General features: G+C 51.8%; 1 protein-coding gene across 4 annotated transcripts in view; it reads left to right on the forward strand.

Annotated features, from left to right (window-relative positions):
• The first annotated feature begins 752 nt into the window (after positions 1-752).
• Positions 753-11,171, forward strand: part of SLC2A9 (solute carrier family 2 member 9) — a 210,000-nt gene continuing 199,581 nt past the window's right edge. Inside the window, exons 1-2 of one of the 4 annotated variants that reach the window (XM_032855051.1) lie at positions 753-851; positions 8,309-8,407. In XM_032855051.1, coding sequence (XP_032710942.1) covers positions 789-851; positions 8,309-8,407 — 162 coding nt within the window. In that variant the 5' untranslated portion in view covers positions 753-788. Of the gene's footprint in view, positions 852-5,428; positions 5,672-8,308; positions 8,408-11,171 lie in introns of those variants that run through there. The other 3 variants (XM_032855060.1, XM_032855044.1, XM_032855069.1) reach the window with 3 other exon arrangements.

An 11,171-nucleotide genomic window follows, 5' to 3' on the forward strand; every position in this document is an offset into this window, starting at 1 on the left:
TTTTAAGGCGAATCTACTTTTATAGATCTTTCTTTGTCAAGTAAGATTATGAGCATTTACCCATGACGTTACTTTTTTAACATCGTTTTAAAGTGCAACATGAGTTTCCATATGCGGATGTACCATAACTTCTTTAAACATTCCTGTTAGGTGTGTTTTTCTATAGTGATACCCATTTGTTAACAATCACAGGCTGAAATCTGTGCGTGTTCTTTATTACTGCTTTTGGATAACTTTTTATAAACGGAGTAGTTGGGCCAAAGGGCCTATATATTTTTTATGGCTCTAGAAACTTAATTCTAAACTCCAGAAAAGCTGCACATTTTTCTACTTCTGTCTTGCCAGTGATTTCGGTTACGATTTTGGTGACTGCTTCCAATTTGACAGGGAAGGTTGGCACTTGGTTTTAATGAATGCCGCTTTTATTTTCACGTCTTGGGGACAGAAATTTTGGTGTTTCCAAGATCTTCCCCACCATAAGAACGACCATCTGATTGAGAATGTTCTGGGGGAGAGGCCAGTATTTAATAAGCAACACGGAGATCATGGGAAACACAGATGTCATTCATCCTGCAGGTGGAGACACTGAGCCATGAGAGGCGAGCAAAGATGCCTTGGCCCCAGGGGAGCTTGGCACTAACATCCTATGTCCTCAGCAGGCAACCCCTCCCCACATTTGGGGGCCACCTCCCCTAATTACCCATTGGTGACAGCAAGTATCTAATGACTTCTTCCTTTTTTTCTCTTCTTAGGAACAAGGAACGCCCCCCAAATCTGAAAAATACACCATGAAGTGCAGTGAAAAGGACTCAGCAGATTCCAAAGACAGTGATTTGGTGAGAAAGAAATTGGTCAGTACTGGTTTCTTTCTCTCTCCCTGTTCTGGTGATGCTGGGGCAGTCCCTCCTGGCCTCCTCGCTGCTCCCCAGGGAGATGTAGGTGGAGGCGAGGTCAGGTGGAGAGGACAGAGTGGGGGACAGGAGCAAAGGTGTGTGGGAAGTTGCCATGTGAACAGGAAAGTGTATACTACTAGGCACGGACTACTGATTGTATTGTATTTTGGTTGATGGTGACCGTACCGTCTGCTGGTGTCCTTTGGGACCTGGGGAGGTGGTTTCCACTCCAGAGGTCATTTCACAAACGAGGGGACACTGCTGTGTGAGAGTGATGATGTCACAGTCCTTGAGGATATATGAAACCCCTACTCCCCACCACCACAAGGCCCAGTCCTCCTGCCCCAGAGAGGCTCTCCCTCCTCAAGGATCTTTGCACCTTCTTTCAAACCAGACTCCAAAACCAAAGCCAGACAGTATCTGTGCTGCATGGGCCTTTACCCGGCTTTCTTCTTTGCTTCTCTTGGCCACACCACAGTGAACCCATCACCACCCTCATTCTGCAGGCGAGGAACTGCGGCTCAGGCAGGGATGAAGCAGCTTGTCCAAGGCTGCGTACCTGGTTTGAGGGGGAGCGGTCTTGAACCCTGGTCCCTTTGTGCCTCATCTCCTGTGATAGCGGCAGAAGCAACCAGGACTCAGAAGAAAATACGTCCAGATTTTTAATAAACCTTATTTAGCCGGACAAAGAGCCACACAGGTGTATTTATCAAACTGCCAGAGAAGTGTGGCGCTGGCAGGTGGAGAGTGACTGTCCCCACCTCCAGGTGTGAAACAGAGGCCCAGGGAGGGCCCAGCTACCCCCACAGGTCCTCCAGGGACGTGGCAGAGTCACGTTAGATAAACGGCCATTCCCTCCAAGGATGCACTCATGTGAGGTGGGGTCAAGGCTTTCCTGTCTAGGCATTTGGTGTCATGTAGGAAGTGGTACAGTCATCTCAGTCATTCTGCTCAAATGATAGTCCATGAAAAAACTCCCGCTTCTTTCCCTTTCCTGGCCTTTCCTGGCAGAGAATTTTCATCTTGTCCAAGCGGACTTTCTAGCTTCAGGACATCATGCAGAGGACAGACAGTCTGGGTTCAGTTCCAGAAAATATCTACTTGGCCCATTCCCTGAGTGAGGTGGGAAGAAAACTGGGAATCCAAAGAGGCTCAGGACACTGGATTAGCCCACTCAGGCCGCCAGGACCTCACCACAGGCTGGGGGCTTAAACAAGAGCGATACGCTTTCTCACAGCCCTGGAGGCTGGAGTCTGAGGTCAAGGATGTTGGCGGGGTTGGTTCCTTCGAGGCTTCTGTCCTGGTGTATTGACGGCCGTGTTCTCCCCACGTCCTTACAGGGACTTTCTTCTATAGGTGTTTGTGTCCCAAGCTCTTCTCATAAAGACACCCATAATCTCGGATTAGCGTCTATCCTAGTTACCTCATTTTACCTCACTCTCCTCTTTAAAGACCCTGCCCCCTAATACATTCACCTTCTGAGGCGCTGGGGGTGAACAGTTCAACTGATGAATTCGGGGAGGGGAACACAGCTCCCCTCACAAGAGACACAGACAGCGTCTGCCCCTGGTGAGCTCCGAGCCGGAGGGAAAGGCACACGTGAGCACTGACGCTTGTAAGCAAGGATGAGCCCAGCCAGTGTAGCTGTGAGCAGCATATGTAATATGGAGGGGCAGAGAGAGGCCCAGCGGAGTTTCAAGGGGAGCTGGTGAGAGAGCAGAGTGCCGAGAGATGAGCAAAGTTATGGGTAGTCAGAAGGCAAGCCCGAGCAAGGGCCAGGAGAAGCTGGCAGAAGTAGGTACTCGATAAATAATGGTGGATGGGTGTGTGCTTGCAGGAATCAGCGTCAGATGAGGGTGATCAGGCCCCAGCCCCAGCACACCTGGGAGCATCTGTCCGATGGTCATATCCCTGATAGCATTAATTTACCCAACGTGACGCCGTGAGCTGAGCAAATGTAGAAATGGCACCAGGTCTCCCAAACGTCACCTCCTCCTGTGCATCCGCCTAGCCCCTCCTCCGATGGCTGCCGGAGGACTGGTGACATCATGGGCGTGAACATATTTGGCCAAGGGCAAAGCCTTGTAGACATGGACAGGGGTGCTTGGGTTATGGGAAGTCCCGGTTAACGGCCGTGAGGTCCGGGGAGGTGCAATGCATCATGTTTGCCCCCGAGAGACCCATCTCGAGCACTGGAACAGGTCTTAGCAATTGTCTGGTGACATCAACCTGGCCCCAGACCTCCCCTTTGACCGTGGAGGACACTAATTTCCTACAGGGGCCCAGACCTTTCTACCCAGAGCAGGTAGGATGGTACTTGGTTAGAAAAGAGTGAGAGCATTGGGGTCCAGATAGAGCACGTTATCTGGGAACAAAGTGGTCTCAGTACCAATGAGTATTCATCGTACGCTTGCTGTACGCCAGCTGCTGTTTCAGCCTTCACGTTTGGGCGTGCTTTTCAAGTATAAACTCACGGAATCTTCCACAAGTCTATGAGGTGGACACTGTTATGCCCATGTTACAGATGGGGACACTGTCCCACAGGGAGGCTGAGGGACCTGCGCCCAGGCTCACCGGTCCTAAGTGGCTGAATGGAGGCTCAAACCCAGACAGTGCACCACTCGTGTCTGGGTTTTGGGCCGCTACGCTGTGGCAACAGGAAGGGACAGCTCCTGTCACCTTCACCAAGGTTTCCCAGAAAGTAGGGCTATTTGTTTTGTCACCCTGAAAAGCCCTGGGAATTGGAGATCGCTCACCTGCCTCAAGGAAGTCAGTGCAGTTAAGGTGAAGGCCACTCTCTGAGCAGCGGGAGGCTGACCTGGAACTTGAGCTGCTCTGCTCTCAGGGGTGTGACTTTGGACCTGGCTGCTTGCCTCTGGGCTGGCTTCGGGGGCAGACGGAGGAGAGAAGTTATGGATGGCCAACTCCACCAATAAGAGGACCTCTTCAGGCCAAGCACCGCCTCCAGGCTGCGGTACCAAAAGGGAAAGCTAAGTCTGTGCAGGTCCAGTCTTAGGATCGGGGGCAGAGCCTGGTGCAGGCTCAGATGGCTGGTCTCCTTCCAGCCCTGGGATCTGGATCTCCTCTGGCTTCTGGCCTTGGAGCTCAGAGTCAGCAGGTCTTGAATCAGGGAGGCTGAGGCAGGAGAGGTGTACTGGGATCTCTCTGACAGGGGCTTGAGGCCACACTGGGATCCCACTGCTGGTCTGCGGATAGGCTGTGCTTGGCGGGCAGGGCCTTTGATGCTTGCAGCGTGAGGGAGTCCCAGACACCAGAGGACCCCCCCTTCACACCCAACGGTAGTTGTGTATTTGTGTTGACCTCCTGGGGCCTGGGGCCTACTGAGTTTTCAACCACAACGGGAAAGCATAGAACAATTTTAAATGTCGAGGGTGGGGGGCCATCACCTGATTCAGTTTGAGTTTTAGCGAGATCAGGTGAGACCCCCTGTTAGCGATGAGGAAGCCAGGGAGAAGGCGCAGAGGGGCCTGAGCTAAGGAGGGGAGGAGGAAATGAGGATGAACATGAAGTCCCCATCAGGACAGCACAGGGTGCGTCCCCCAAGACACTGGGAGGCAGCTGGCCCACCCCTTCCCCGCCCCTTCCGACACCTCAGGACCCAGTCATGCTCAATTACTCTGTTTCCCACCCCATACCCCAGGGCATCTATGCCTGTGGGTTTGGGCTCGTGCCCTCCCAACCCCCACCCCTCCTCTGCCTGCATATTCCCCCTGGCTTACTCAGGAATCACCTCTTCCAGAGAGTCTTCCATGATTCAGCTGATCCACTGAACCTAGTTTGCTTGCTTTTTGTCTCTTGGTGGACTTGATGCCTCCCTGGCCCTCGAGGGGTTCTGCATTCCCCAAACACCCTTTGCCAGCTAGCCTTGGTATCTGCCTTCTGCCTGTGGGAGCAAATGGCCGAGCAGACTGTCCCAATTCTGTCATGACAAAAGGTCCTTCTCAGACATCTGGGGCAAATTGGGCATGTGATGAATTAATTCTCACGACATCGAGTATGTGTGGAGGGGTCTTGCTTCCTTCATGCTTTCCCTGAGCCAGCCCAGGTTGGGTGAGAAAGGTCTTCCCTGAGCCAACGCTGAGTGAGCAGGACAGAGTAATGACCAAGGGGCAGATCCCTTTTCTTCCAGACCCAGAACTTCTCCATCTCCTGGAGAATGTCAGGGCAGTCATGCCCATGTCCAGCATGATGTGTTTTCTATCTGAGCCTCAGAATTAGTACCAGACAGACTGTTCAAATAGGACCAGTCTTCTGTTTTGCACTCGTAAACGCTGTAGCTCAGAGAAGCAGAGTGACTTGGCTAAGGACACAGTTAGAGGGACAGGGTTGAGACCTCACCAGGCTTCCACTGCCACCAGTGACGTTCTTTTCTGTCCCTATCCCTGGGGAGGTACACTGCTTCATGCCCAGTGCTCTCTTGCTGCACACGATTGGGAGGGAAAATCAAAGGTGCCAAAAGAAAAATCCATGCCCTCAGTGGTGCTCCCTGAGAAAGCAAGTTTCCCTTCCAGGACTCTTGGATTGCTGCTATGACTGGGAACGGGGGAAAGCCCACCGTGCCCGTTTCCTGTTCAGACAAGACAGACTGCCGCATTTCCTGCCAGGTCCCCGCCCCCTTGTGGACTCTGCCTCCTGCTCAGAGATGCCCTGGCACGGCCCGTGGCCACAGGAGCATGGACTCCCGGGCCTGGGCTCACACAGGGGCTGCTGAGCGTGGCCGCACCCGGAGAGGGACACCAGGCAGGAGGACGAGAAAGGTAAACATAGAAACTAGTCTCTGGACTGTGCCATGGGGCTCAGAGGCCCAGTGTGGGTGGCTGTGTTTCCTCCCTCCACTGCCTGGAAGACTTGGGGCCCTGGGTTGTAGAAGCCAGCTGTGGGTGCTGGCATCCTGGTCCCCATGACCTTGGCCATGGAGCTCAGAGGCCCAGTGTGGGTGGCTGTGTTTCCTCCCTCCACTGCCTGGAAGGCTTGGGGCCCTGGGTTGTAGAAGCCAGCGTGGGTGCTGGCATCCTGGTCCCCATGACCTTGTCCATGGAGCTCCCACTCTGGAGCTGTGATTTCCTCTGGCAACGTGGCTGTGCTCATGAAATGAGGCCACAGCAGAGAATTGCCTCATGGGTGATGGATGGCAACCACGTTTCCTTTCCCATCCCTGCACTTGGGTAACCTCTGTCCCTGGGGTGGGTGATGAGAGGGGGTGGGTACCGGCTGGTCAAGTGGGGGCAGGGGCCGGGGAGAGGCTCCCACCTGCCCTTCTCTATCTTCCAATGGGTGCAGACAAGGGGCCAGTGATCAGGGCTGGAAGCAAGGGGGCCCAGGGACAGAAGGCACCCAGGACAGCCCAGGGAGTCAGGAGGAATGACAATTGAGCCGAGACCCGGAGGATAAGGGACTATGGAGAATGGGTGTTTTGTCCAAAATGCAGCTCTGTTCCATCCATCTTTTCTGTTCCATGCAGTTCAGGCCTCCCCTTATTGCAGGAAAAGATTCTGGCCCCACACCTGGCAATGTCCTTCCCGGTGGCTTATGAACCCCCTTTCTCACCTCCATCCGATCACTAGAGTTTCCTGAAGACCTTCTCTGCAGCAGGCTTGGATCCTGGAAGCAAGACCTCCACCCTCAGAAAGTAAGACCCTTGCCCACTGTCCAGCCTCTGCTGCTAACGCTCGCGGGCACAGTGTTAACTCAGCATAACAGCCCAGGAGGTGAGGTCTGTTATCATCCCATGTTCAGATAAGAACCCTGAGTCACAGAGCAGCTATGTAACTGGTCCAAGGTTACGGAGCTAAGTGGCAGAGCCCGGGATAGGACAGAGTTGAATCATAGAGAAATGTCAACCTGTCCAATGAGCTTTTGGGGAAGAGGACACTGGTCATGGGTCTTGGATACAAAAGTCTTTAGAAAGGAGAATTCCGGGTATATGTAGCCGCACGGGCCAGGCCAAGAGAGACCTTGGCACCTGACCTGAGCAACAGCCATTCTGTGTGGCTGGACCAGAGGAAAAGCAGAAAGTGTAAGCAGCTTTTTGGAACCCTCCATGTGTGTATGCAACGTTCTAAACATCCTTATCCAGCGACACAGCGAGTCCTCAACCACCTACCAGCGCTGTTCTTAGATCCATTTCCAGCTGGGCAAACTGAGACCCAGAAAGGTCAAGAAACCGACTCTGGTTCCCACAGCTGAGTGGTCAGAATGTCCAGCATTGCATCCTGTGCTAGAGGAGACTACTGGGATGGGCAGAGCAGGGAATTGGCTATTGGGGTCCTGCTTTCCCTTCCAAAAGGTATTTGATGGGCACAGTTCCCAGAACTGTGGACCTTGTCTCTTTTGTTTGCCACAATATCCCTGGAGCTTTAAGAGGGACTGGCCTGAGAAGTGCACATGCATTCCCCGATAGCAGAGAAAGTGGCTTCCAAGAGCATCTGGGTCCCCTCCATCTGGAGACTGGCCCATGTTCCTCTGGCCAGCTTCAGATGGCAAACCCTCCTGCCTCCAGCTCCTGCCAGCTGGTCAGCTTTGGCCAAGGGGCCCAGATGTTTCCACTCCAGGTCCCTGTCCTGATTGTGACCATCCTTGGGTGAGGCCAAGCAACAGGATCACCTGAAGGCAGAGGCCTCGTCCTCCAGGCTGAGCCATGTCTGTTTCTGCAGGTCCTTGGCCAGGGGCATTCACAGTGGCCTGCAGATGGACAGCTGAGTCTGGACCAGCACGTGCAGGGGTGTGTGTGTGTGTGTGTGTGTGTGTGTGTGTGTGTGTGTGTGCATGCGAACATGTGTGTCCCTGCGCAGCTGTGAGAAGCCTCAGACCCCTAGACACGTGCCCAGACAGAGAGGCAGTGGGGGAGAGGCCCCTTGGTGCAGCAGAAGGTGGCTTGGGCTCCAGCCCCCATCCCAGACAGCACCACGGACACCTCTGTGCCTGCTTGCTCACCTCTGACATCAGGATCAAACGGCACTGATCAAAGGATTCCAAGAGAAAATACCCCAAAAAATGCCTGGCCCATACCTCTTGTAAGCATCAGCGGCTACTACTGGCGGCTGAATCTGGCTTTGCTTTTTTGCTCCTGTGTGTTTCAGAAAGTGGCCAAATTCAGCAGAAATAATAGTATGGGGCTGCATACAGAGCACCGGCTAAGGACGTTAGGTCTGCAAGTCACTGACCTGTTGCAGCAGGCAGAAGCAAACTGAGCTCAGGCGGCTGACAGAACTCCCCCAGGACACCTGCCAGCACAGGGGGACCTGGACCAGCAACTCAGCTGCCTGCCTGCTCCCCCGACCCCGGGAATTCTCTGGGGCCGCCTCTCCAGACAAGGGAACAGCCGAAGTACGTCTTGTGGGCCCTAGCTCTGTGCCCAACTGTCAGATCTGACGTTCTGTCTTTTCCTTTCCCAGGACTGGTCCTGCTCGCTCATTGTGGCCTCTTTCGTGGGCGCCTTTGGCTCATCTTTCCTCTACGGGTACAACCTTTCGGTGGTTAATGCCCCCACTCGGGTGAGTGCCCCACGACTGTGGGATTGGCCCAACAGAGGGTGCTCCGGCCGCGTGGAAATCTTCCAGTGCTAGCGCCTGGCAAACCTTTGCAGGCCTGTTTCTGTGCCAGACCTTTGCCAGAGGATCTAGGAGAAGGATAGAGAGAGTGAGACCAGCCCCCGCCTCGAGGGGGAGATAAGAGACCCAGAAACAGACAATGTCACAACAGAAGGGGTTCAGTTCCTTGCTAGAGTGTCCTGGGAGAGTGCAGGGCAAGGAGAGGGGTCTTCGGAGGTCTCAGGGGCTGATCCGGAGGGTCTTATTCGTAGGCACAGAATCCAAGGAGTCACGGAGAGACCTTATGCATAGATGTTTTCCTGATGTTCTTTTTGTGTTTATGGCCTTTAATCACAGCTAGAGGTCACTTGGATGTCTGTTGGTTAAGATCCATTGTTGGCTTTTGTTTTCATCTGGAATCAAGACATTAGGTATGTCAGTCAAGAAGAAGAAGCTGTAAAGCAATCAAAAGTGTTTATTTGGGGTCTTAGGGTTTGCAATGTGGGAGGCACAGAGAGCACCGAGATCGTGATTGTGTTCGGAATTGCAATGGGAAGTGCAGGCTTACAGAGGCAAAACCCAAAGGGTTGGGCAACTTGTTTCAAAGGAATTGTGGACAGAACTTAACTGACCACTGGATGCAGGACTGGCTCTGTAGTTAACGGGTGTTAAATTATCTCTAGCTCATTCCGCAGTAGAGGAGGTCTTCCAAGAGGCGGCCAATGTGCAATTGGCAAGTCATAACGGACAAAAGTCAAAAGTTCATGGTGTTCTCAGAGTTGAAACAGGAGCCCATGGGCCCTGCTTCCTCAGTATCCTCCCCACCCCATTTTGAGGGGCTCTCTTAGGAATACTTCCCTTTTAGAATATCTTTTTACAGGCACAGTTCCCCAGGCCCTCCTAACACCTCCCTGCTGGTTTGCAGGTTTAGTTTGGTTCTGCCTACCTAGACTATTAGGTCTGGATGCTACCCAGTCCGGGGGGTGCTGGCTTCTGCTTCATCCACCCCCACCCTTGAGGGTAGAGTGGATGAAGGGTAATAGAATGCTTCCTGGAGGAGGTGATGCCTCAGCTTTGTCTAAAAGGTAGAGCAAAAGCACAGAGGCTTGAAATCTGTGAAATATTCGCAGGAAAGAGAGTGTGATGTAGTTGGAGCACAGGATGCTCTTTGGGGAGCCTAAGGCAGGAGCAAAAGTGTCAGACCGAAGCCAGGCTATGGATCTTCCTGGAGGCTTTTTGGGCTTTTCCTTGTTCGGTCCCCAGCATCCCCTGTGCAAAATGCAAAGGAGGCTGGACCATGGGTCTCAAAGTGTTCCCAGGAGCCCTGGATGTCGTAGAGGTGCCTTTTTAAAATTCAGAAGTGCTTCAACAGTCCCACAACGTCTTTTATAGCTGGTTTGTCCAAATCAGACAACAATAACAAAAAAAGTCAGTGCCTATATATGTAACAGTAATATAGAAAAATAATTAACAACCATGAAATCTAGATGTGGATGTTCATTATTTTCTTCCTTTACTTTCCTATGCATTTGAAAAGTTTTATAACATAGTCAAAAATAATTACATCATTACATCTTTGCCAGTGTGTCTACATATGGAAAGGAAGGGGGAGGTTTCCAAATCACGCTACTGAACACGTCCTGTTCAGGTTGTCACCAACTATCTGGGCAATAATATAGGAAGGACGTCTATTGTATTTCTCAGTTGATGAGCTGGAACGAATAATGAATGTTTTAGGAAATGAAACGTGTTAGAATCATGAGTCTGGATAATTCTGATTTTTTTTTTTTTTAACTCTGTTAGCTCTTGTACATTTTGGGGTTTCTAGGCAAGTTCATTTGAAAACTGGATTCTGATGCTAACACCAGTTTGAAAGCCAGAGGCCTAGATGGCTTCCCCAAACTTTTGCAGCAGCTTTGACTTTGTCATTGTGATGTCATTCTGACATGGGGATCTGAGTTGCCCATACTTGTATTTAAAAGACGATTGGAGGGATGCCTGGGTGGCTCAGTCAGTTAAGCCACTGTCTTTGGCTCAGGTCATCATCCTAGGGTCCTGGGATCAAGTCCCTCATTGGGCTCCTTGCTCAGCAGGGAGCCTGCTTCTCTCTCCGCCTCTGCCTGCTTGTGCCCTCGCGCATGCCCTGTCTCTCTCTCTGACAAATAAATAAATAAAATCTTAAAAAAAAAAAAAAGAAGATTAGAAGTTGACATTCTTGCTTTATCTTGACAGTTCAGCAGAAACTCCAGCAGAGGGTGGAAAACCTTTGCCCTCAAGGTTTGTGGAGCAAGAGGCCCTGTGAAACTTGAACGCTGAATCCAGTGATGTAGGTGGAAAAACACAAGTTCACGCCCCAACTGTGGGAACAGGAGGAAGGAACAACTCTGTTATTCATCCATTTAAAACTTGTTTTTAATTAATAAACTTTGTTTTTTAGAGCAGTTTTAAGGCAGTTCATGGTAAAATTGAGTGGAAAGTACAGAGCATCTGCCCATATCCCTTGTCCCCACAGCGTACGGCTCCCCCCTCTACCACTAATCTTCCCTAGAGAGGTGCATTTGCTGTCGTCAGTGAACCTGCCTCAATTCATCTTCATCCCCCAAAGTCCAGGGGTTACATTTAAGGTTCACTCCTGGTGTTGTGTATTCCAGGAGTTTTGACAAAATGTGGAATGACAGGTACTCACCGTTGTGGTGTCTTACAAAACAGTCTCACTGCCCTAGAAATC

Source organism: Lontra canadensis, unplaced genomic scaffold (assembly GCF_010015895.1).
Source record: "Lontra canadensis isolate GAN:19392208 unplaced genomic scaffold, GSC_riverotter_1.0 scaffold1, whole genome shotgun sequence".
In the NCBI taxonomy this organism is placed as follows: domain Eukaryota; kingdom Metazoa; phylum Chordata; class Mammalia; order Carnivora; family Mustelidae; genus Lontra; species Lontra canadensis.